The sequence below is a fragment of the Cavia porcellus genome, unplaced genomic scaffold (genome assembly GCF_034190915.1).
Source record: "Cavia porcellus strain 051 isolate PalLab524CR breed Dunkin Hartley unplaced genomic scaffold, mCavPor4.1 scaffold_18, whole genome shotgun sequence".
In the NCBI taxonomy this organism is placed as follows: Eukaryota; Metazoa; Chordata; class Mammalia; order Rodentia; family Caviidae; genus Cavia; species Cavia porcellus.
The window spans coordinates 61136383-61161193 of NW_026947501.1; the positions used below are offsets into that span (position 1 = coordinate 61136383).

At 44.1% G+C, this 24811-nt stretch overlaps 1 protein-coding gene across 4 annotated transcripts in view; it reads left to right on the forward strand.

Annotated features, from left to right (window-relative positions):
* Positions 1-6635: 6635 nt before the first annotated feature.
* Positions 6636-24811, forward strand: part of Fam184b (family with sequence similarity 184 member B) — a 90221-nt gene continuing 72045 nt past the window's right edge. For 2 of the 4 annotated variants that reach the window (XM_063230116.1, XM_063230117.1), the window contains exon 1: positions 6636-9970. In XM_063230116.1, the coding sequence (XP_063086186.1) occupies positions 9830-9970 (141 nt within the window). In that variant the 5' untranslated portion in view covers positions 6636-9829. The remainder of the gene's footprint in view (positions 9971-24811) is intronic. The other 2 variants (XM_003465039.5, XM_013147328.3) reach the window with 2 other exon arrangements.

The following is a 24811-nucleotide window of genomic DNA, read 5'->3' on the forward strand; positions in this document are numbered from 1 at the left end:
CTAGAAGAACCTAGGGAAGCACTCGGGAATGTGGTCTTGGGTTTCGATGAATAGCAGATGAGGAGTAATAATAGTGATTGTGTTACCCAAGCTCCTTAACTAAGAAAGAAAACACCAAACAAAAACTTTACCCGGAGTAAATTTCAACTAAAGAAATTACCTGAGGCATATATGTATATATCCTAAAACAAGAAGGTTTTTTTCTTTTTGTTTTTTGTCTTTGTGATACAGGCTCTCATTGTGTAGTTCAAGCTGGTCTTGAGCTCATTTTGTAGCCCAGGCTGGTCTTGAACCCGAAGCAATCCTCCTGCCTTAGCCTCCTGAGTGCTGGGATTACAGGTGTGAGCCACCACACCCAGCTAACAAGAGCTTTTGTAGTGAGGAAAATGCCAGACAAAAAAAAAACAAATGATGGGCTGGGGATTTAGCTCAGCGGCGCAAGCACCTGCCTTGCAAGCAGGTGGTCATGAGTTCAATCCCCGGTAACAATAAAAAAAAAAAAAAAATGATATCGGGAGAATAATTTCTAGGAAATATTTGCACATCTATGTGAAGACCTGTGCACAACAAAGTGACACAGGCATTACCTTAGTGCAGTGGTAACCTCCACTGCACTATCAGAGAAACCTCACAGTGCAGATTAGGATGCTCCAAGTACGCAGTTGACCACTTAAAAGAAGCTGGAAAGTAGGGTGAAGGAGAACACATTGGAACAGGGCCCAGAGGTGCGGAGAGGACCACATTACCAGAAGCCTGTGCTACAGTGTCATCATGTCCTCTGTGTTCCATAAGCCTTGACTTTTGGCAGTTTTGCCATGAGAACCACAGTTGAAATTGAAAAAAGGGGAGAATGATTCAACAGGGTTTAGAGCCAACATCCACTTATTCTGTCCGAAGTGTGCCTGCAGCGTGGCCTGCCGAGGGCCATGCTTTAGCCTGTTTCTGGAAGAGAAGAGAAAGGGAGTCACTAGTGGCTGGCCACGTGAGAGCTGGCGTAGCTGTCTGTGTGAAGGGAACATCATCTGTACCTTACTGCTTGGCATTTTTCATCTTCCCTTAGATAGCATTCTTGTTTAGTCCATACTTTTTACATGTAATCCATTTGTCCTCTCTGTCAGATCTACACTTGATATAGCTTAAGAATTTTGCCTATCTCAAAATATAAAATAAAGGAAACATGATAGGATTTTGTATTTGAAGTAGGCAAAAGGATCGGCAAGGGAGAGGTAACAGGAAAAGGATCAAAAATGATCAAGAAATGATTCATATATGTACCACTTTCCCAAATCAATGAGACTTGTTACATATCTTATACATCCACTAATTCAAAAGAGTTCTGCCTATCTCACAAGATGTTTGTTTACGCATTATCCTTAACACAAATTGTACGTACCCCTTTTTCCTTTAAAACAGAATTGAATAATCCCATGACAGCAAACAGACAACATATTTTGCTTAAAACATAAAAAAATTAAAGAGGGGGTGGGGATTTAGTTTAGCGGTGAGTGCCTGCCTGGCAAGCACAAGATCCTGAGTTCAATCCCCAGTACCAAATAAATAAATAAATAAAAGAATTGTCTAATGTAGGCTAGAGTAAATGAGTAATTGTATATAATAGAATACTGGTTGTTAGGATCGTAGATCTTTATTCACCCAAAAGGAAGTATACTGTTGAGTGAGTAGGGTTCAAACGCACAGACAGTGTCCCACTTGTGTGTTAAAATACATATATATGTACCTATGTTTTCTGTGCATATGCAGAGAAATGGCCAAGAGGGTCTCTCTAAAGTGTTAACAGGAATTTTCTGAGGGGAATGATTTCTTTTTTTTACTTCTCTTTTTTATTGTTACAGGTGATTCTTGGACAGGGATACTACAAAATACTATAAAAATTTATAACCCAAATACAAGTCAGTTAATGGCTTTAAACTTCTCAAGATTGTGGGGCAACCTACTTTGCAGTCCCCCTTCTGTCACTCTCAGACAGAAGCTTTCTTTCTCTCCATCAGTTCTTCCTAGAATTCACTCCTCAGTTCTAGAGAACACAAACTTGACGTTTTAGACATCTAGGAGGTTGAGAGTTTAATTCATTTACATCAAAGGGAAGGGAATAGGAAGAAAAATAAACAGCAAGATACGTCATGTGTAAGTACAAAGTCCCTCTGATGAATTTGGTCTTTATGTCTACCTAAAATGTACCAATAAGAAAAACTAAGTGAGGGGATTCTCAAGATTCTAGCATTGTGCTCTGGAAGGAATATGTCTTTGAAGTCAGACCAGGATCCCTCACTAACTATACAACATTGGGAACATCGCCAGCAATACCTTTCTTAGAACTTGGTAAGAGCATTAATGAGGGTAAGATTATGTGCAAAGGGTTTAGCACAGTGCCACGATCACAGTACTGCTCTAAAAAATGTTCTACCCCCACATTTGTACCTACCTCTCTTTTGCCCTCTTTATTTCATTCCTGATGATGTAAAACTCTCCCAAAACAGTCTGGCCCATGGAACTTTGGGGACAGTGCTGTGGTCCAACAGAGCTGAAAGCGAGTCTGATTTTCCCACTGTCTTCCACTGTAAGGTTAAAGTTATAATATATGAAACGAAGATATTTTGCCTCCTGGACCTAATAGAATCATTTAAGTAAGTAAAATTTGGGGTTAGAATGCAATTTTACTAACGGAGTGTGATCCGGCCTGTGGACCAATCTATGGGTCTCAACCTGGAGAGGGGATCGGGGATGGGGGCAGGACAAGAGAAAAGAGAGATGGAGACAGGATGAGATTCCAATCGAGTCTCGTTTATTTTCAAAATGGTTACAACTTATATAGGGTGGGGGCGGGCCATAGGCAGGAAGAAGGCTTAATCTGATAGGTCATCATCATATCCGGATATATGATGTAAGCAGGAGAGGATTATGGGTAATGTAGGCAGGCTGAAACAGGAAGTTTGCTTGTCATGTGCATTGCAGGCAAGGGGAGGATCATGGGAAATGTAGGCTGACACACAAAATGCCCTCAGGCAGGAGGGGCAGGGCAGCAGCAGCTATTTAAAACCGCTCCCTACATCTCCTCCCTTATTATTATATATATTTTTTGGAACATGGCAGGCCCTGGGAGGACAGCGCCTGCCTTGGGTCAAGGACTCCTCATATGAACCCAATCGAGCCTTACCCGTCATGGGCCTGCAGGACAGCTGTTGGTCCTGGACCTGTCTTAGGTGGCTGATTGGCATTACATATGTGTCCTAGTTGCCCGTCTCTGACTGCCTGTCCAGTGCCTCAGGGCGTCTGGGCCACAGCATCATGTGGGCCGTCAGTGGGTGAATTTTCCCGATAAGTTTGTTGTTCTGCCATTTCCAACCGATGGTAATATACCTGAATGGGCTTTGCCATAAATGTGTCAACCTTGTTATTAATGTTATTAATGAGTGTTATGATCCTCTGGAAAACACAAAGTCCTACAGTAAGCAGCAACAGCAAGGCAGCTAGGGGTCCCAAGAGGGGGGCAATGTAAGGGGAGAGATCCTCCCACATGGAGGAGAAGGTGGTTGCTCCGATGCGCTCCTTTTCTCTCTCTTCGAGGTGCTCTCTCAGTTTATTCATGGACTCTTTGACCACTCCCGAGTGGTCAGCATAAAAACAACACTCTTCCTTGAGGGCTGCACATAAGCCACCCTCCTTCATAAACAGGAGGTCTAGTCCTCTTTTATTTTGCAGGACTACCTCAGATAGAGACGTCAGGGACGCCTGTAGAGCTGTCACAGATGCTTCTATTTCTTTTAAATCCTGATCCACTGCTGCCTGTAATTGAGCTAGATGCTTATCTCCCAACACTAGAGCTGTGGTCCCTGTCCCTATTCCCGTTGCTACTCCTAACCCTAGTAACACAGCTAAGGTGAATGTCACAGGTTTTCTTTTAGATATATAGCTGGTCTGCGATGCCTGGAGGTAGTAGTCTCCTGGGTGGAAGGTTATGCGTGGAAGAACCTGTACAAGAACACAAAAATCTGTAGACTTGTTAAAAACAGCAGTTGCTATACAGGGTGATAGGCCAAAATTGCAGGCCCAAGACGTTCCTGGGGGTGGAATGAGGTAATTATTTGGCTTGAATTGGAATGAAGCTGGGCACAGAGTTGTGCTGCCAGTGCTGGTGGACGGCTGGAATCCCCAAGACAAGTTTCTCTACCTGAGACATCAGGGAGAGTCAGCTTGTGGTGATTGTTCCAGTCACAGGCAGATGAGCTAGAAGAACTGATAAAGGTTAAATTGAGGGCCTTTCCTTCATAATATGGGGGAGGAGCAGCCAAGCATAACCAACATGATTGGGTGAGATCAGGTTGGGTATGATTTAAAGCCATGTATGCTCCTTTAATCAAACTGAATAGGTTAGAATGTGAATATTGAGGGGCAGGTACATGATCTGTCTGGTGTAGCGGAGCTTGAGAAACTGTTATGGCTGAGGGACTTACTGTAGTTATTTGAACAGTAGTAACAGGATTTGTAGTGGGCTGATTGTATTTTGGATTTGGATGTAAGGGAATAGAAAAAAAGCAATCTTTAAGATCAATGACAATTTTAAAAAATCCCAGAGGAATGGCACTGGGTGAAGGGAGTCCTGGCTGCAGATGTCCCATTAAGACCATGGTCTTATTTACTGCCCTAAGGTCTTGTAGCAGCCTCCATTTCCCTGACTTTTTCCGAATAACAAAGATGGGTGTGTTCCAAGGGGAATCACTGGGGACAATGTGGCCCGCATCTAACTGGTCCTGTATCAGCTGCTGTGCAGCTGCGAGCTTTTTAGAGGTAAGGGGCCACTGATCGACCCAAACAGGTTTGTCTGATAACCAAGTAATCTCTTTTGCATGGGCCGCAGGAAGGTCAATGACCCCTATTGAAAATGGCCTAGGCCTGCTTTAGAGGGGTTTGGAGTTGGGGAAATAGGCACTTTAATGCCTGAGCCTCGTTTGCCTAAACCTTGATTAGGAAGGAAGCCCTGAGTGAGCATTTGTTTGGTGACTACAGCATTGGGACTGCCCATCATCATTCCCATTTGAGTTAGCAAATCTCTGCCCCACAAGTTAAGGGGTAGCCCTTCTATAATATAGGGCTGTATGTGCCCCTGATTGTTTTCACTATCATTCCAGGTAAGTAGACTGGCACTACGTTGTGGATTTTTAGATTGTCCAATCCCTTGTAAATGCGTCATAGTGGTTTCTAAGGGCCATGTGGGAGGCCAGTCCTCCTTTCTAATGACTGTTACATCAGCACCTGTATCTATGAGCCCTGAGAAACTTTTCCCATTAAGCAATAAAGACATAAGGGGTTTATCTTTGGAAATGAATTGAGCCCAATATATATCTGAGGATCCAAGGGAAGAATTTCCCCTGTAGGAAGCCACAGCTGCATTAGAAGTTTGAACTAAAGGCAGCAGCACCAACTGAGCAATACGTTGTCCTTGGCTAATGGAAACTAGGCCAGAGATAGAGGATGCCATGACAACAATTTCGCCAGTATAGTCGTTATCTATGACTCCTGGAACAACTTGTAACCCTTTTAATATTGTGCTGCCGCGTCCAAGAATTAACCCACGAGTGCCCTTGGGAAGAGGGCCATAAATCCCGGTGGGGATGGCTTTGGGCAGCCTCTTCTGCTAATTGTGACCAATCAACTTCTTGGCCACTGGAAAGGTCAGGGTAAATAGGGCGGTATGGAGGAGGGGCCGTGGCGGCGCCATTTTGAGGACCCTCGTGGTCTCCAGACAAAGGGAGTGTCGGCACATCGCCATCTTGAATAGGCTCCGGGATCTCAAGGACGACAGAGCTGGGAGGGCTGGGTGCCTTAGATAAGACTGGTGGTGGCGGAGTATAATTGCAGGAGGCAGCTAACGCAGCCTCACCCTGGGCAAGCGTCTCCGCAAGCTGGGGATCTGCGTGACGTTGTGCCAGCAGCTCAGAGATTAAAGTTCAATATGAAAAAGCAGTTACAGGAACCTTTTTTGGACCAAAAACTTCATAATAGTCCTTAAGAGCATCTCCTACTCTATTCCACCTGTTTAAATTAATCGTACCCTCTAGGGGGAACCATGGACACACTGAATGTATGAACTGAAAATACTTTATTAGTTCTTTTGTCTTAACCTTGATCCCTCTAATCTTGAGAGCCTCCCTGAGGCCAGTCACGAACAATTCGTGCTCACTGAGTGCTTGTCCCATGTTAATGCCGTTCACCTACCGTGATTCAGGCGAGACGTAAGGTGGCCGTCTGCACAGATCACAGGACCAATGTCCTTGAATCAGTCACGCTGGCCAGCGCTTTACTCCTGTGAACGGTCCCGCGTCGTTATCCCTCGTGCCAGGTGAGGTCCCTTCGTGGTCGCCACTTGATCCGGCCTGCGGACCAATCTATGGGTCTCAACCTGGAGAGGGGATCGGGGATGGGGGCAGGACAAGAGAAAAGAGAGATGGAGACAGGATGAGATTCCAATCGAGTCTCGTTTATTTTCAAAATGGTTACAACTTATATAGGGTGGGGGCGGGCCATAGGCAGGAAGAAGGCTTAATCTGATAGGTCATCATCATATCCGGATATATGATGTAAGCAGGAGAGGATTATGGGTAATGTAGGCAGGCTGAAACAGGAAGTTTGCTTGTCATGTGCATTGCAGGCAAGGGGAGGATCATGGGAAATGTAGGCTGACACACAAAATGCCCTCAGGCAGGAGGGGCAGGGCAGCAGCAGCTATTTAAAACCGCTCCCTACAGGAGTGTGTTTCAGATCGTCTAGATCAATGCTTCTCAAATCTACTCAGGTTCAACATACCTTTTTCATAACATCCATGAGGCTATCTTGAAATTCATAGATAATGTACCTTACGCATTTACTTAGCGAATAATGGTGGTGCATAATCGTTATCTTTGAAGGAATATGATTTCCTGATCGTTTCTTTAATCCCTTTTCTCCCCTTACACCCTCCTCCTGCTCCATCATTAGACCTGTCTCTTTGTTTCCCAACAGCTTTCCTTCATTTTATTCTTTAATCAATTTATATTTGGGGTTTCTCATAGAAGAGAAATCATGCAATATTTCACTTTATGTTTACATGCATTTTTATTTTTCTCCTCCCCTCCCTTCAACTCTTCTTCCCCTCTATATTTACCAAAGTTTTTCTTTTTTCCTTGCATTCTCTTTTTTAATCCCTTTTCTCCTCCCCTTCCTTTGTTCCCCTTCCCATCTGAACAAGTTCTTTATACTTCTCAACATTTTCCTTCATTTTATTCCTTATTTACTCTAAGTTTCTCACACAAGAGCAGCAATGCAATATTTAAACTTGTGTTTCTAATTTTTTCACTTAAAATTACAGTCTCAAAGTACTTCCATTTACTTAAAAATGTCTCACTTAAACTTTATGATAGAGTAGTAGTCCATTGTATATAAGTACATTTTCCTTATCTATTCACCTGTTGATGGACATACAGGCTGTTTACAAGATTTAGCTATTATAAATTGTGCTGCTATAAACATGGGTGTGCACGTATCACTGTGGTGTGATGCTTTTCACATTTTGGGGAAGACCCCTAGAAGGTGAATAGCTGGGTTAAGTGGAACCTCTAGTTTTAGGGTTTTTTTTTTTAATAATCTCCATACTAATTTCCATAGTGGTTGTAAAAATATACACTCCTACCAACAATGGAAAAAATGTTTTCCTCACAGCCTCACCACCATGTGTTATGGGTTGATTTCTTGGTAACAGCCATTCTTTCTGGAGTGAAATGGAATCTCGGTGTTGTCTTAAGTGGCATTTTTCCAATGAGCAGTGATGTTGAATTTTTATATGTATTTATTTGCTATTTACACACCTTTTAAAACTGGGGTAATTTCTTAACAGTCTCCTAAAGGAGAAACCAAAGGAAGTAATTATAATTAATTATGTGGAATGTACTTAGATGTATACAAGGTCAAATATGACAGTGCAGTCGTGAATGTGGCCGTTAGAAGTGTGCGTGTTGACACCCAAATACCAGGAGTTATATAGTCATAGAGAATGTGATTTTTTCCAAAATATTGACTAACCTTTGGTAAATGTCTGTTCTAAGAAGTTTGATTTCCCTCTACACAGTGGTTGAATTCTTTTAAAATTTAGTGCATATTAAGATCCTGCATAAAGTACTTTGAATATAAAATCTCGAGGTAGGTAGGGAATATGTTTAAAATGTGGGCTTCCTGGGTCCCATGCCAAGAGATTTTGTCTTAAGGGCCTAGGATAGGGCCCAAGAAACTCTTGCTGGTGAATTCTGTTATCTAAAGCAGCTGAAGAGGGAAGGCTGTAGGGGAAATCTAAAGTGGAAAAACTGGGAACCGAAACCCCAGATTGGGCACTTGGCCAGTCTAATGTAATCTAATGCGGTAGTGGGTGTGGGACTGCGATACCTCGGTTTCACATAGAACTCTGCTGCTCGCGGTTACCTGATTTTCTGAGTCTGTTTTCCTCATCTGAGAAGCATATTGTTATCTGCAGAATGCAGGAGTGGGACAGGTGTTCCTAAGACTCCGAAGCTTGTTTTATGAAGACTATAAAAACTCTTGATACTAGGCAGTTTGTCAAATATATCTAACTATGCAAAGACCTTATTGTGAAGACACTGCTATTCATGCTTTAGAAAGATCTGATCAGTGCTGACACTGTCCCCAGAGCTCACTGTCTGAAACCAGAGAAAGCAAGTCAGAAAGAAATTGAGGGACTGGCAAACCTCCCCCCTCCCAAAGGAGCTAGGAAAGCACACCTCCCCTCTGAAAAAACTTGATAGGATTCTGGCCCTGGTCAGGCCAGCGCGATAGCGTGGACTTGGACGAGTCCCTTCACTTGTTTAGATTTTCAGCTCCCAATCCAGTCCTCCTCGTAACCTCTTTCCCCACCCCTGCCGCCACCCTTTCCACCCCTGGGTACTCGTTTCTTCCTTTACATTGCTGTCCCCTCCAGCACTATGCGTGCTCCGTGCTTTCCCAGTTCGGATTTCGGTCACCTGCTCCTCTGACACCTTTTACTTCTCCGCCTTGTCGAGCGTCCCCATCAATCCCGCGACGTCCAAGCCCACCTCAGGGTGGGGAAGGGCCGACTTCCGCTCGGGGGCGCCGTGCACGCTCGAGACTCCCACGCTGCACCCCGACCCCGCAGTCCCTGCACCCTGGCGGCTCACTGTTACCTCCAGCCCCGCAGATATTCCGCCCCCTCCCTGGGCCATCAGCTCCGAGCTAGGAGAGCCCAGAGTTGCAGGTCGTGGCGCTGGTCTCCGCCCTTCCTCCCCGGTACTCTCCCAACGCCTCCTCCCCTAACTTCCCTGGGCTGCTGAGGCTGAGGCTCTTCCTCCTGGGTCTGGGATATCCCCATCGGGCCGGGTCCAGAGCCCCGAGCCCCCCACGTGTCCGAGCCCGCCACGTGGGTCCAGCTCAAATCCCCAGGGCCGGCGGCTCCTCGCAGCACCAGCTCCCCTAGTGCAGGCGAAACCCGCGCCCACCGGCAAGCCACGCGCCGACCGCTAGCCGCACGCGCGGGGTGCAGAGCCTTGCTGCAGAGTGCGGGTGTCCGCAGAGGCAGCGAGCGCGCGAACAGACGGAGGCGGGTGCGCAGCGAGGGAGCGTGGGAGCGCGGGTGGGCCCGGCGGCGGACACCTCGGGAGCAGGGGCTGCGCGGTCATAAGGCCCGCAGGACTGCAGTGCCACCTCTCCGGAGCAAACCCATACGGCCGCACGCCCGCGCGCGCACGCCCGTGCCCACGGTGGGCAGGAAGAGCGCGAGTGGGAGCCTCGGAGCAGTGGGCGTCTCGCAGCGATGGCATCTGCCCTCAGCAGCACCATTCACCCGCCTGGGACTTGCCTGGGCTCCAAAGCCGACCCCAGCGCGGGCTGGAGAATGGAGTGCGACCCGGAGATGCACCTGAAAATGTGCAAGAAGATCGCCCAGCTCACCAAGGTAGGGCAGGTGCGGGGGCCGCGAGCTGCTCACTGTGCTCCGGGAGGGAGCGGAAGGGAGGTCACTAGCGCCTCCCGGGGAGGCCCGGGCGAATCCGGACAAAGTTTCTCTCAGAGGCCAGCGGGAGGGAAGAAGTCCGAAATCTGGGTGACTTGACCTTCTGGGGGCACCAATCTGAAGCAGCAATGAGCGGATCCTTGCCAGGAAATGCGCACAGGCTGCCTGCTCAGCAGGCGGGCTGTGCTTTCCCCGCGGTGGAAATATGAATCTGTGTGTGTGTGTGCGTGTGTGTGTGCGTGTGTGTGTGTTTTCCTCTGCCAGCTCTGCTCAAGCGATGTGCCTTGAATGTTGTGATTTCACTCAGCGCTGCACTGCACAGCTGGGAAGGTCATGTGAGCTCTATTTAAACACTTGATTCATTTATTCCTTCATTCAACAAATGTTTGAGCCTTTTATTGAGTGCCAGCAGCTTGTGTGACACCGTACTAACCCTGGAAGGCAGCCCCGGGGGAGTTACTATCATAGGCTGCAGACGTATGGCGGAGCATAAATGAGGAAAAGGGCAACTCTGCACAATCTCGGGTCAGCAGAACACCCCTCGGCTTCCTCCCAGGGCCCTGGTCAGACTTCCGCAGACTGTTTCTTCCTTCTGGAGACCAGCGGGAAGGTGCCAGCAATGCTCACTGTAATGGCCTGCAGTGCCACAGGTGCCCCTGAAGTGCCTCCTCCCTAGATGGAAAGCTTCCCTCCTTGTCTTTTGTACGAGGTTTGTGGTGGATGCACTCAGCTGTTTGCTTGGGGTTTCCTCTTGGTCTTAGGATACACTCCTAACACCATGTCTGCCAGGGCAAGGTTAGGCCCACCCATGATCTGTCCAAGAGTGGAAATCACTGGAAATGTGTGGAGCCCTACTGTGGGCCGGCATTGCCAACTATTGGTGGCATCGAGTTTAGGAAGACACAGCCTCTGCTCTTGTGGTCTGCCAACACATAATTGGATCATCCTAATGTAATATGATAATCATTCCTTTATTAATGTTTGTGGCACGCTTCTTATAAGATGCATCATGTGTGATGATGCATCAGGGTAGAGTGCAGACATGACCCCTAGTGCATGCGAGGTCTTGTTTCTTCAAACATATTTTCCACTGCAAATCGTGGTTGAGTCTTATTTTGTGTTGCCTCTCTGGCATTTTCTCATGTAAACTGCCTAAATTAGAATTTTTGGGCATCGAACTCAGAGCTCCTCTACCACTGGGCTGCACTGGTATTATTTTTTGATTTTCAGAAAAGGTCTCATTGAGTGTCCCAGGGTGGCCTTAAACTTGGCATCCCCCTGCCTGAGCTGCCCCAGCAGTTGGGATCACAGCAGCATGCCACCGTCCCTGACAAACATTTGGTATTGATAAGGCACCTTTTGTCTACTGCATATAGCACATATTTTCTGTGGCTGTACTTTTAGTCTTTCCATTAGTTTTGCTTTAATTGCATCTCTGGTAAGAAAACTTAATCCATGTGCATTTATTGTGATTACTGCTAATATTTGGGGGTTTTCTTCCACCATATTTTTTTATTATCCTTTATCATTGCTTTCTTTTTCTCCATTCCTGGCCTGTGTTGATTTAGTAAAATAATCTATGTTTGTGACTGATTTCCTATCTGGTTACTCACTGCTGCCTAGAATTTTATTTTTACCTTTTAAATTTAAAAATAATTTTTTTTAAAAAATAAAAAGTTTTTATAATAAAAAGCTAATTAAATGTACTGAAATCTTATCAATTAGTTTCTCTGTTCGCTATTATTTTCTCTCTTCCTTGAGTCCAGAATGTTTCCATTGAGTTCGTTTTTCTTCTGGCTGGAGTCTATCCTTTACTAGTTCTTTCTCTAAGGGAAGGGATTGTTTATATATTTTGTTCTCCTTGTTGTATGATAATTCATTTGGGTATAAAGTTCTACTGGACAGTTACTTTGCCAGCTTTACATCAAAAACTTTCACAGCCTCCACATGTGGGTGACAACGTGAAGTATTTATCTCTCTGTGCCTGACTTATTTCACTTAACCTGTTCCCAGTTCCATCCTGATCCTACAAATGAAAGAATTTCATTTTTTATGGCTGAATAATATTCAATTGTATAGACACCACATTTTCTTTGTCCATTTGTCCATCAGTGGACCCAGAGGTTGATTCCCTGTCTTAGCTATTGTGACACTTTCATCCTTCCATTTTTCCTCTTACTCTTTCCTCTCTTGAAATGTCGTCATCTCTAAAAGTTAGAAACATCTTATCTTTTAATTCCTCTTAAAAGACTTACTTTCTTTAAGAAAAACCTTTGAAAACTCTCGTTTTCTTGCAGTTAAAAGTGCACAATGACTTTTTTTTTCTTGGCACCAAGAATCAAACTTACCACCTCATGCTTGCCAGGAAGGTGCTACTTTTTCTTATTTTTTTTGTTTCTACAATCATTTGTACGGATACCTCATATGTATTAGTTACATAGTAAGCTTGTTAAATTCGATCAAAGATTTCTTCCAAAGGTTTAGTTAAGATTTCATAACACTTGTCCTTAATTAAAATTGATTTGCATATAGGCATATCGTATGTCTCTTAAAATAATAAACTCCTTAATCTTATTGGCAACATTTCACAACTAACAGGCGATTAATATGAGGTATGATTTAAAAAAAAAAAACATAGTGAATGTTTAAATTTAAAACATGTGTTCCAATAAAGGACACATTGGCATTAATCCCCCTCAGAATACATCCCCTCACTTTGGACAGTTACCCCATCATTCTCGCCACTTTCTGAAGCAATTCTGAAAGCCCTCCTTTGTGAATCTCTCTTCATGGCTGCTTGATGTCCTGCATCTGTTTGAAATGTTTACCTTTCATTTTGACTTTGGGGAGAGCCAGAAGTCTCCCGGTGCCAGATGCAGGGAATAAGGTGGATGCATACACTCTGTGATGTTTACACGAGGCCACCTCCTGCTGGGTGGCACTGGGCAGCAGCATTCACTGTTTTCCATACCTCAAAAAGATCAAAAGAGCACTCCCAGAGGTACTTCAGAAAGTGGCCCGAACAACAGGATAAATGAGCTTAGAAATGAGAGAGAGTATTCTCAAGTGTTTATGTGTCTTTTACCATAATTATTTTTTATTTTAACATTCATTATATATTTCACTCACACTCCATATACTGTAGTTGTGCAAGAAAGTACTATTATCCTTAGGAAATACATACTGAATCATGTCTTTTAAAGAAGCAAGATGCTGCACCACACAGTTTATTTTATAACAGAATGTAGGAATAAGGCATCAAATGGAATAAATGATACACGAGTCAAAATGCTTAAAAAGGTTAGGTGACTCTAAGTGCAGGGTGTATGATATTCTTTGTACTGTTGTTTTTCTTTCCATGTTTCCTGAGTCTGATATTATTTCTAAACATAAAGTTCCAAACTAGCAAAACATCGCTGCCTCCTCTCCAGGCCCACCTTTGGAATGGCCAGTATGGGAATCATTTTTCAAAGCCCTTCCAATGTGCAGATAGGATTGAGAACCACTGGATTGGAGCACTTGAAGGTTTGAGCAGTAAAGTGCACACAGAGGACTTGTCTGCAAAGTGTGTGTGTTTTTTCCATTTGTGTGTTGCTGCCACCTCATCCCCAGGAGAGGTGAAATCCACTATACCTAGAGATTTTCCCAGTTCCAATATTCAAGGAAGAGTGGACTGTTCAGCCTAAATGCAAATCTTGATGAAGATCCTTTTGTCTGTAAACAAAAAAAAAAAAAAAATGCAGGAGAAGCATGTGTTCCTGTCTGTGAACCGTCTCAGCTCTCAGAAACCTAGACCTCAGAGCACCTGAGGTTGGGGTGAGGGGTGTCGAATGGCTGTGTCCTATTTATCTGTGGACGTGTTCTTCCACGGGAAGTCACAGAGCTCAGGGTCACTGCTTTGTGCGCAGTAACACGGCCCCACCACAGGGACGGTGTCCCCATCCTGGAACCTCACCTTGGCCTGGGCAGTACCTCAGCCGAGACAGAGATACTGGCTGTCAAGTGTAGTGGGAACCAGAAGGTATAGGGTAGAGGGCTGAAGCGGAAGGAAAATACTCCCTGAGTATAAAGCCAGATTATACAGAGGGAGAAGAATGGTCTCTATGTAGAGATATTTTAAAATGCATTTAAATCTGATTTATATTAGAAGGCTACTTTTTACTGTTATTTAAACTAATGAATAGAAATTAAACAAGAATCAAAATGAAGTCTCTGAAGAGCTACTGAACAATTTAGGGGTTTCTGGTGTAGTTGGCATTGGCTAATATATCACCTCTTCAGGTGGCCTTTTCTGGCCTCCAAATTCAAAGGGACCAACTTTCCTCACCTGTAATTGGGGGTGTGGGGAGTCTCCTCTGCTATGAGACAGATTCCTAACCTAAGGAATGCAAGTGACACACTGTAACCCAATCCGTCCTGTCACCTAGCACAGCCACCTCGCTTCCCTGGGACTGAGAGGCCAGGACAGTGTTTAAGGCCCTGAAGGCGATGTCTGCTGCCACAGGAGTCCTCAGCAACAGGCTGCCCCTGAAGCCCTTTGTTTACACAGTTGGAAGGTGTAGACGTTTTATTGCACCTACTCACTCCCTTTGCTTCTCTGAAAATATCCTCCTGCTTGCAGGAGTTTATTTGGGGACAGGTGTGTAAGCAATTCCCTACCAGTTGCTTTAAGACTATTGATTTGAAAACAGACCTATTTTAACAAGCTCTTCTTATTGGAATCCTTAATGCTGTAACTTACGGTGAAAAGACACAGATCTCTGTGATACCACAAAACAATATGAAGTGCCCCTGAATTTGAATGTCCTTGATTCTATCTTTTACCTAACCATTCTGCTCTCTCCACTCCCTTTAGTCACTGACCTTCTTCCAAAATAACAGTCACCTACAACCATGTATCTGTATGTTTCACCATATTGGTGCCATTTATGTGGGGAGTAAGAATCTAAAATGCACATAAAACAATCTGAGCTCAAAATCGTCTCCGCACCTGGAGGTCTAACCCTCATCCACTGCTGGTGGGAATACAGGATGGTGCAGACTCAATGGAAAATAGCGTTGGCAGTTCCTTGCATGGCTAACAGAACGTATCTTCTGACCAGCAGTTCTAGTCCTAATCATATATCTGATAGAAGTAAAAACATACATCCACATAAAAATTTATACACGAAGATTCCTAGGAGCATTATTTATTTATTTATTTATTAAATTTTATTTAAAGAAAAAAAAACAAAACAGTAAAAGGGTACAAGTAATACAGAATTTCAAAAAAATAAACAGTAAGGAATCACTAATTATTAATTGATTACGTATTATAATCTTAGAAATAGTTGTTCAAGTTACAAAATTAAAGCATACAAAATGGACATTCAAACAGTGAAATTGCAAACAGTTGTGTTCAATGATCCAACAAAAACTTACTAATATGGTCATCTGTCTTACACACATAAACACACTTGCAGTGGTATCCTTTAGAGCACTTTCTTTTCCTCACTTTTTTACAGTAACAATTACACATTTTGGGTTTTATTACTCCCACAGTTCTTATTACTTTTTTTTTGAAGAGAATAAAACCAAATGTGACAAAACAAAGCAGAGTCAGTCAAAACAAAGGATGGACATAATACATGATGTAAAAACAGAATGCAAGGTGATTAACAAGGGTTACCATAATGCCTCTTGCTACCTTAAAAAAAATTGCCTATGTCATCAAGTATAATAAAATTGAACAAAACAGTACAGAACAAAACCTAAACATTGGAGACATTACAGGACTTCAAAAGAAGATAATAGTCAAACCAGAATGGGCATCATCGTGAATCTTACTGCCTTCAAAATAGTTGCCTCTACCCTCAAACTTGATACTATCAGACAAAACAGAATAGAGTAAAATCAGTCAAAACAAGATGGTGAGAGCAATCCAGGGCTTCAAATCAACTTAATAGGAAATCAAAAAAGTTACTATAATATGTCCTGCTAATTTTTAAAAAATTTTTTCCTTAATTAAAAAGAAATAAAAAAATAAATTTTTTAAAAAGGGAGCATAATTTATAATAGCCAAAAAATGGAAACCAAATAAATGTCCCCAGACTGTGGAGTGGATAAATAAGACGCATAAAATACAATGGGGAAGCAGTGGTTAAGAAATACAGGTTCCTTTTTGATATAATTAGACTACCCTAAAGTTGATTGTGGTGATGATTACATATTTCCACATATGCTGGAAACCATTGAACTGTATACTTTATGGCTAAATTCTGTGGTCCATTAATTACATCCCAATAAAATTTAACATTAAACCCAAAGTAAGTCTTGCCGGTCTCCTATTCAAATATACTTCTGAACCAAGTCCTGGTGACTTTACCCCTTAAACAAGTACAAAATAAGTTCACCTCCATTCTCCATTTCCACCTCCACCCTTTCAAGTCTTCCTCACCTGTGGCCCCAAACTCCTGATGTGGCCTCCAGACTCATCTTGTGATCATCTCGTACTTTACCAGATTTTAGCAAAAAATCATCTTTTAAATGTAAATCAGAGCATGTCATTCTTCCATTTAAAACTTGCTACTTCCTTTGGGATGAAATTGTAGTTTTACCTGGAATTCAGTTTGTTCACCTATAATAAACTGTTTATCCTGGACACTTGAGGTGGCCCTCTGTGTCATCCCCTTTTACATCAGCCTTTTTCCAGACTCTCAAGTAAACAGTCACTTACCTATCACATATCTGTATTTTTCACCATATTGGTGTCATTCAGGTGGAGAATCTAAAACCCATGTAAAACAGTCTGAGCTCAGAATCTTCAAAATCATCAAGAATTATTTCCCAGTCTTTCCATTTCTCTGTTACACCCTGATTTGATACAACCTTTTTCCTTTAGCAACTTGCCTTTACAGTCTTTCCAAAGCATTCAACCCAGTTTTCATAAGACAGCTGTCTTTGCACATGTATATATAAGGGATGTAATTACATCTTTACAATGTAAATACTACTAACATAAACAACTGACAGTGTGAGCAAAGAAATGATAAGGTCCCAGTTTATCCCCACTATGATTGAATGGGAATAGTGAAAGATATTCTGTTTTTGAACAAAAGTTGAATTAGAATGTGAGTATACTATGAAGCAAGAGCCGTGGAATCTTGAACAACCTGAAGGACCAAAGAAGCTTCCTGGAGATGGTTCCTCATTTTTGACCATTTGGTTGATTCTGGTTTATCAATATGATAATCAACACTGTGTTCCCTGTTAGGACTCTATCCTCACACACTTGCTACTTTATTTCCTGGAGCTTGATTCCTATGTGCATTTCTTTCCTTTGTTATGGATAGATTCCTGAGATGGAATTTCAGAAAGACTGGAAGAGATCAGCCAAGAGAAAAAAATCTGATGATTAGTTAAAAGCAATCCAACAGACAAGACGTGCTAAGGTCCTAACTTGTTAAGGATGAAGCTTGCTTTTTAAAAAAAAAATCGTTTTACAATTCCCTTTCCCCAGAATCCAAACACTGGAACAGTTCCTGGAGAACAGCGTTCTAGTTACAGAGCAAATGGTGTAATTGCTTTTAGACATCACTGACATACTAACGGCCCAGGCTGTCTATTCACATTCTGACTGTGCAATGGACCTGTTTGAAGTTACTGTATTCTAAGCCTCCAAAACAAAGAATATACCTGGAACATACCCCAGGTAACTGCAGGTATCAGAGAAGGAAGTGCTTTTCTCGTGACTCAGTGATTGAGAAGAACCAAAACTATGAGCAATTGTCTCAGGGACAAGACTGTCCCAGGTCTCCTAAGACGCTTTTTTCTTAGTAGGACCCGCGGGGCAGGAAGCAGAAAGACTGAATGAACCTTCAGTGTCATCACCAGAACTAATGTTGCCACCAGTCTCCTGAGGCAGAGCGACTGGCAAGCAGGTTTTCCTACAGATCAGCCCTGCCGGCTGAGTTCAGAATGACCACTGTAACACTTTGCCTCTGAACTTCAGCCCTGCACTTTGTTAAAAGGCACGTCCAAGAGATTGTTTAGTCTTTTACTCTTTTTGTGCTACTTGTGCACTTGATGGATGCTGCTCTCTCTTGATGTTGGCTGTTAAAGAGCAAAAAATGTTTTCCCAAAAGTGTTTCATGTCAAATCCTGGGAGCCAGTGAATGCTACATTATTTAGGGGCAAAAAGAGCCTTTGCTGGTGTAATTAAGCATTGAGATGAGGTGTCTTGTGTTATCTGACTGCTCTAAGTCTGGTGCCAAATGGTCTTATAAGAGAAAAGCAGCAGCAGATTTGAGATGGAAGAGAAATCACAGAAAAGGAGACATAGAAGGCCGTTAGATATGGAGGCTGAGGCAGGGATTGAGGCAACACCAGGATCATCAAAGCAAGGGACACCTGGAGCTACCAGCAGCTGAAAGAGGCCAGGAACAGAATGTTCCCCTGAGGCTCGGAAGGGAACAGACTGAGCAGTCACCTCGATTTTCAAATTCCGGCCCCTATAATTGTGCAACTTTATTGTTTCAGTTCTGTTGTTCTGTTGTTCTACATCTTTTAGAGCAGTGGTAGTGAATTAATGGCACATGTGCCACGGTGGGCCATTTGTATCATCCAAGATCTAGAAAGTTCGCCATCACTGTTTTAGAGCTTGTAATGATAACAAATGGCCTGGCTGCAGCATGCATGTCATAGATTCACGGCCACTCTTTAAAGCGGCTTGCTGTGGTAGCCACCAAGATTAAATATACTCATTTTCACATGTCTCCCTCATCACCACCAGAAGCATCCTCCTTCTCACCCCTTATTGAAATTCTTTCTGAGAATCATCAGAATCTCCCAAGGTGTTTAAAAAAATAAATTTCAGACCAATGAGTTAAAATCTTTAGGTAGGTCTTGGACAACTAGAAATTTTTAAAACTCTACTGTGGGATTAATTTGGTAACAGAGTGCTTCCTAGCACATACAAGGCCTTGGCTCCCAGGCCCAGCACCTCCGTACAAACACACACAGATTGCCACCGGTTGTGGCCCACGAGCCACGAGCTGATTCTGAAAGCACTGCAGCAGCTCCTGGCCCTCTTGCTGGCCCTGTACTTATATCGTGTCGGAGCAGAGAGATGGAGCATGTTTGTGGAAGCTCTTTTTTTTTTTTCTTTTCTTGGTACCGCAAATCGAATTCATAACCTTACACTTGCCTGGCAGGCACTTAATGTCGCTGAGCTAAACTCCCTGCCCTTGCTGGAAGCTCTTTAGAACAGAGCTTCTTGTTTGTGTCAGGGTCAGTTGCAGCAATTCACAGGCACGATGTCAAGGGTGAGCCTGAGAGTTTGCATTTTAAATAAGCTCCCAGGCAATGCTGTGCAATCTCTGACCGGAGCACACTGAGATGGTCAGGGCTCTTGTTTGTTTGTTTTGTTTGTTTATTTTTAGCCTTATCTTTAAACTCCCCACAACTTTTAGTGTACTGCCCTGTTGTCAGCAGTGTCCAGTGGTATAAGTTGAATTATTTTAAACCATCAGCTTTGAACTTAAGGTCTGTGACTTCTTACACTTTAAAAAAATATGCCCTAAGCACTTCCATTAATGCTACAACACATGGGATGACAGCAAGAGATCAAGGGCAGATGTGCTACCAAAACTCAGATCTGTCCATGGCAGGAAGGCATCTCTGGGTGCCAGCACCTCACCGGGAAGAACAGGGAGGCAAAGATGGCAGAACTCCTGCTAAGGAAGTGTTACGCATGCTTCAGTGAGCTGTTCCCGGCCAGAGAAGCAGTTTGCAAGAGTCTGGTGGAGTCATAAATGACGATCAGTAAACTGCCGTGTGGAGGAGAGCAAAACTCTGAGTAATTATACAGGTTTGGGCCCAGAGCTTAGCTACTCCAGGCAGTAAAAGAATTAAGTTGTTCCCTGAGCAGTCCTCTCTCATCTTTCTCCTTCTGTTGTGTTCAGTTTCTTAAATAGGCATTTGACTAAATGCAGCTTAAAGGTTTTAGCCTGCTCAGTTTACATGTGTATCTTGGTCTAGTTCTGTACTCCGCTGATGATGTTGCTATGATCGGCGTTTGTAGGTGACTGCAGAGTGAGCAGCTTGGGAAGTAATGTGCTCACACTTTGAAAGGTTAGTTTGTTTAGATTGGTTTTAAGGTCAAATCAGTTTCAGGGAAGTGTATAAGAACCTGCTTCATTTTCCTGCCAGGGCAGTCTGCCCTTGAAAACCATGCCCCTCAAACATCTGCTGTTCCTTGCACTAGCAAGCTCATTAGTGACATTTCCCCCAGAGACTCAGAAATAGCAAATTCCATTAAAGGGTTTATCATTAAATACAATGCAGCTCTTTATGTGGGAGAAAGATGGCCTCTGAGTGAGAGTCCATTAGGGCTCTGGGCTGGAAAAAAATGGGTCAGCTCTCTTTAAAGGGAGAAATTAATACAGCAGGCAAGAGCCAGCGACACTGCCAACAACCATCTTGCAAATCTTCTCCTGTTCCTGCTGCCAAAGTGAGCTCATCCAGACTTGCTATTCCTGTCCTCAGTCCCCTGGAGCAGGGCCCATTTGTCCCAAGGAAGACTATCAAATTATCTGGTGACAGTCTAAATAAATATGAAAGGAGAGATTAGTAGGCTCTGTGTGTGTGTGTGTGTGAATATAACCAAGCTACAGAAAAGCAGAGATAAGCAGTAACTCTTCACTCCTTTGGTACTCCTGGAACTGTTGTTCTTTGGCAACATGAGCTCCTGTCTCCAGGAACAGCTGTGACAATGACATTTGTTTTCAGTGTAGGAGGTCAGCATTCCGAAGGACTGTCTAGTGTCCAGTCTTCTCACTGTGATTTAGGCAAGTTGAAGCGCAGTGCATGGAAGGACCTTGGCAGCTGAGGCTGACCAGCAAGGGGAACACCAGCACTGAACAAAGTAGAAGCTGGGAGATGAACTGAGAGTGGCTACGAACATGGTGGTCAGAAAGCTTAGGCAACACAGGAGTGAGTCGTGCATGTGTTGGCAGGCAGGGGAAGCTGGCCAGCTGTGTAGACCAGGGCAACAGGGCTTCCAGAAGGGAGAGCAGGTTGGTAGTCAGGGGAGCTGGTTGTTGGAAGTAGTTGCTCTGTCCAAATCCGTAGCATCCCCGCTGGTAGGATATGGACAGGAAGATCCAATTCCACAGAAGGGCTCAGCTCCACAGAAGGAGGGAGTTGGCACACTACCAGATTCTTAGCAAACAAGAGAACCCATGGGGACTGCAAGAATCCAAGGAGATGTCCTATAGGCAATTTGATGTATAGTGGTGCTAGTTTGGGTGTTTGCACGTTCAACAAATATCTGCCTATCCCTGTCCCTCTTCCCAACTCCATGAGCAGAGAATGCTGTGGCTTTCTTTGGTCTGTAGAACATCAGAGGATGTGAACACAAGCAGAGCCCTTGAGCGAGCTCATGTATTTCAGTTTCCATTTGAAGAGCTGGCACTGAGTGGCTGCTGCCCTGTAGCCTGGTCCTAGTGGGGCCGACTTGCATCTAGCTGTGGCCTGGCTCCACACCAAGGTGACCTGAGGCTTGAAGCCTACAGCAGATCCATCAGCTGAGCTCGGCCTACACCAGCTCAGCCATGGTCAGCCCAGGATGGACACTCCAGAGAGGCGGCAAGAGACTCCAGTGATGCTGGTGCTTCAGAATCCAAAGGAAGAGAGCCTTTCAAGATGAATATTTACGGGTAGCAGAGAATACAGAAAAGTAAGGTGGACTGAGACTTGAGATAAGAAAAGGCTTGGTCATTGGAGCCCTGAGTGTCAGTGAAGTGATGGGCCAGCATTGGGGGAGCCAGATGTTGGTATCTATATCAGTCTATATAGCAGAAAACCGCAGACTTTGTGGCTTACATGACATATTTATATCTCACCATTATGGAAGCTGAAAGACCAAATTCAAGGAGCATGGCTGGTTTCACGAAGGGCGTTTTTCCTCACTTGTAGACCCAACTGCAAGTCTTTGTGTGATTTTTTTTTCTCCCCAGTTGTGTCTTCTTGTGGTGTTTCCTCTGTGCACTCATCAGAAGAGCTCTGGAGTCTCTTCCTCCAGTCTAACTGGGTGTGAGCCCTACCCTTACAACTTAATTTAACCTTAATTACCTCAAAGGAAGCCCTACTACCCAATAGTCACGCTGAAGGTTAGGATTTACATATATTTACTTGGAGGATGGGGGAATCCAGTCCATCACAGCATAACAAGACTTGATTCAGTGTTTCCACTGGCTGGAACACTCTCTGAACTTCCCTAAGGCTCCCTGCTGTTATCTCTCTAATACATATGGTGTTCAGCTTATATGCATTCTTCAGGGCTGCTACAAAGAGAAAGTGAAATAAAAATCACTGTTGTGTCTTGAAGACTTGCCAGGAATGCAGAAGGTTTGCTTGATGATTACAAAAGGGACCCTGTTTGACCACACTCACCAGATTCCATCCTCTTTCTCCCGGTGGGACCAGGTGGGCCTGTGTCCATGCTGGCTGTTTCCACCTCCTTGATGCTGCTCCTGGGTCCTCCTTGGGAAGAGGGGATCTTCGCTTGCACCTGCCCATTTCTGCCAGTGCTGCCTGCCTGTTTCAGGCTGGAATTAGGAAGATAACTCTTTCCTCTGGCTTTCAGCTCTTTTAATCGAGCTCTAAGGGCTTTCTTCTCAGCTTTCTGTTCCCTACTCTTCTCCCATTGGAGGAATTAGCTGCTTGTTTCTGAGGTTTCTGAGATGCTCAGCTAGACAACACGTGAGGGTGGCCACCCTGAGCTACCTTCCAGCTGACAGTGAGCCAGGGCCCAGAGGGCAGGCTTCTCCACCTAAACTCTACAGACAGTTCTGTGGTGTTGGAGCTGTCCTGTATCCTGTAGGATGCTTAGCAGCATCCATGATCATCACTTACTAATACCACATTCCCTATGGTCAGGGAGAGAGGCCTGTACAAATCCTGCTGTTGGGAACCATGACTTAGAATGAGCTCCTTGTCTGACAGAGGTACAGCCATCCTTGGCATTGACTTTGAAAAGGTTTAAGCTGGCTATGGCTGACTCAACTAGAAGTCCCAGAGTCCCCTGGAGAAGGCAATTTCTTCTGGGAAGCCCACAGGCTCTCATGCAAACATGTAATACCAATGGCTCTACTGGTAATCTGAGGAAGATGTAGACTCCTATTTCCCCAGATTTTTTCCTTTTTTTAACTTTAAGTACTCTGAAAATGTAAAGGGCATTTCACACATAAATAGCAATGCAAAACAATGTTACATATATATAACCTGCACCAGGAGCTGTGCCTATATGCCTTGTTTGAGAGGGAGAGAAACAGAGACAGAGACAGAGCTGAGAATAGGGGCAGTGATGAGGCCTCCTAGCAGGAGGCCTGAATTTAATTATCTGGTTGATCTTGAACCTTTATTTCTCCAGAGCTTCAGTTCTTTAGCTGCAAAATAAATTACGCTAGCAGGAGACATATTAATCTCCACAACCAGCATGGGGCTGTTTCTAGGCTTGGGTGAGAATTTGAATATGAAGTCTTAGCCAAGTGAGCATGTCATGAAGTGCTGACATATTTAGGGAATCCGCTATGATGCAAAGGGAAGAGCCCAGCAGTGCGGTCAAGGCTGCATCACATCAGCACCTGGCACAGACTGTCTGTAACTTTGGAAGTTGCCAGACTCCTTAGATATTTGACCTGACCAGTTTTGGACCAGTACCCATCTTGACCTGTGCAGTGGTAGGTAAGTGACATCATGAATGGATGTGAATCACCGCTGAGGGGTCAAAGACTTTATTGAATGCTTTTTAAGACAGACATTAAGAGCTTAATATCCAAGTGCTCCAATGCTTTACAAGGGTCATGCTGTCACCAATGCTGCAAGAAAATCTGCCACCCCAAACCACTCCAGAGGTGGTCTTTGGGAAGGTGGCATGGGATAGTGTATATAGAAGCAGGATAGGACATTGGGACAGTGAGCTGATCCCTAAGCAGTACCAAGAATGTGCTAGAGAGGGTGGGAGGAGCAGCAGGCAGTCTTCTGAAAACCAGCAACATGGGTGGCCTGGGACAGCCCACTCACATTTAGTGAAGGTTCAAGTCACATTTCCTTTGAATCTCAAATCCACTCAACCCGATGTCAGACTTACACTGCTTCTGAGAAAAGATAAACTGAATTTTAAATGCATTACCTGAACTGGCCCAAAGAGGCTCATCCATTTTTCTCCACCCTTTCTCAACCATCTTTTATTCTCATTTGTTTTAAACTCCACTGATATTTTGCTCCCCCCCTCCCTAAAAAATCAGGTAAATAAAATCAAACACGATGATCTATGTGCCAGAATGTCCCAGCTCTCGAGTGCTGTGGAAAGGAGAAGTGTGTTGCTGGGGTCCCTGAGCTGTGTGCAGCTGCCACTCAAGCTTAAGTGCCATTTCACAGCCTCCCGCCACTGTTATTTATCACCCCTTCCACTCTGCTGTGGGAGCACCCTCACTTATGCAGTAAAAATGACAACGCAGCCTTCCGCAGATGCTTCAGTGGGTACTGGAGGTCAAACTGTCTCTTCCTCTTGCCTTGGAAAAAATTGGACCTGTCGTATTTCTAGAACAGACGCAAAAAGCAGGCCTGAATTATATCCCAACAGCAGACAGCTCCTTGGCTGCCACTCTAGGGGTGCACAGGCTAGTACTGAAGCAACTACGGGCATCTAACTTTCTTCTTGTACTAAATAAATGAGCACTCATGCTAAGGGGCTGCTAAGATTTATTATAAAATTCTTCTGCTTCTGAAAGTATGCAAGTT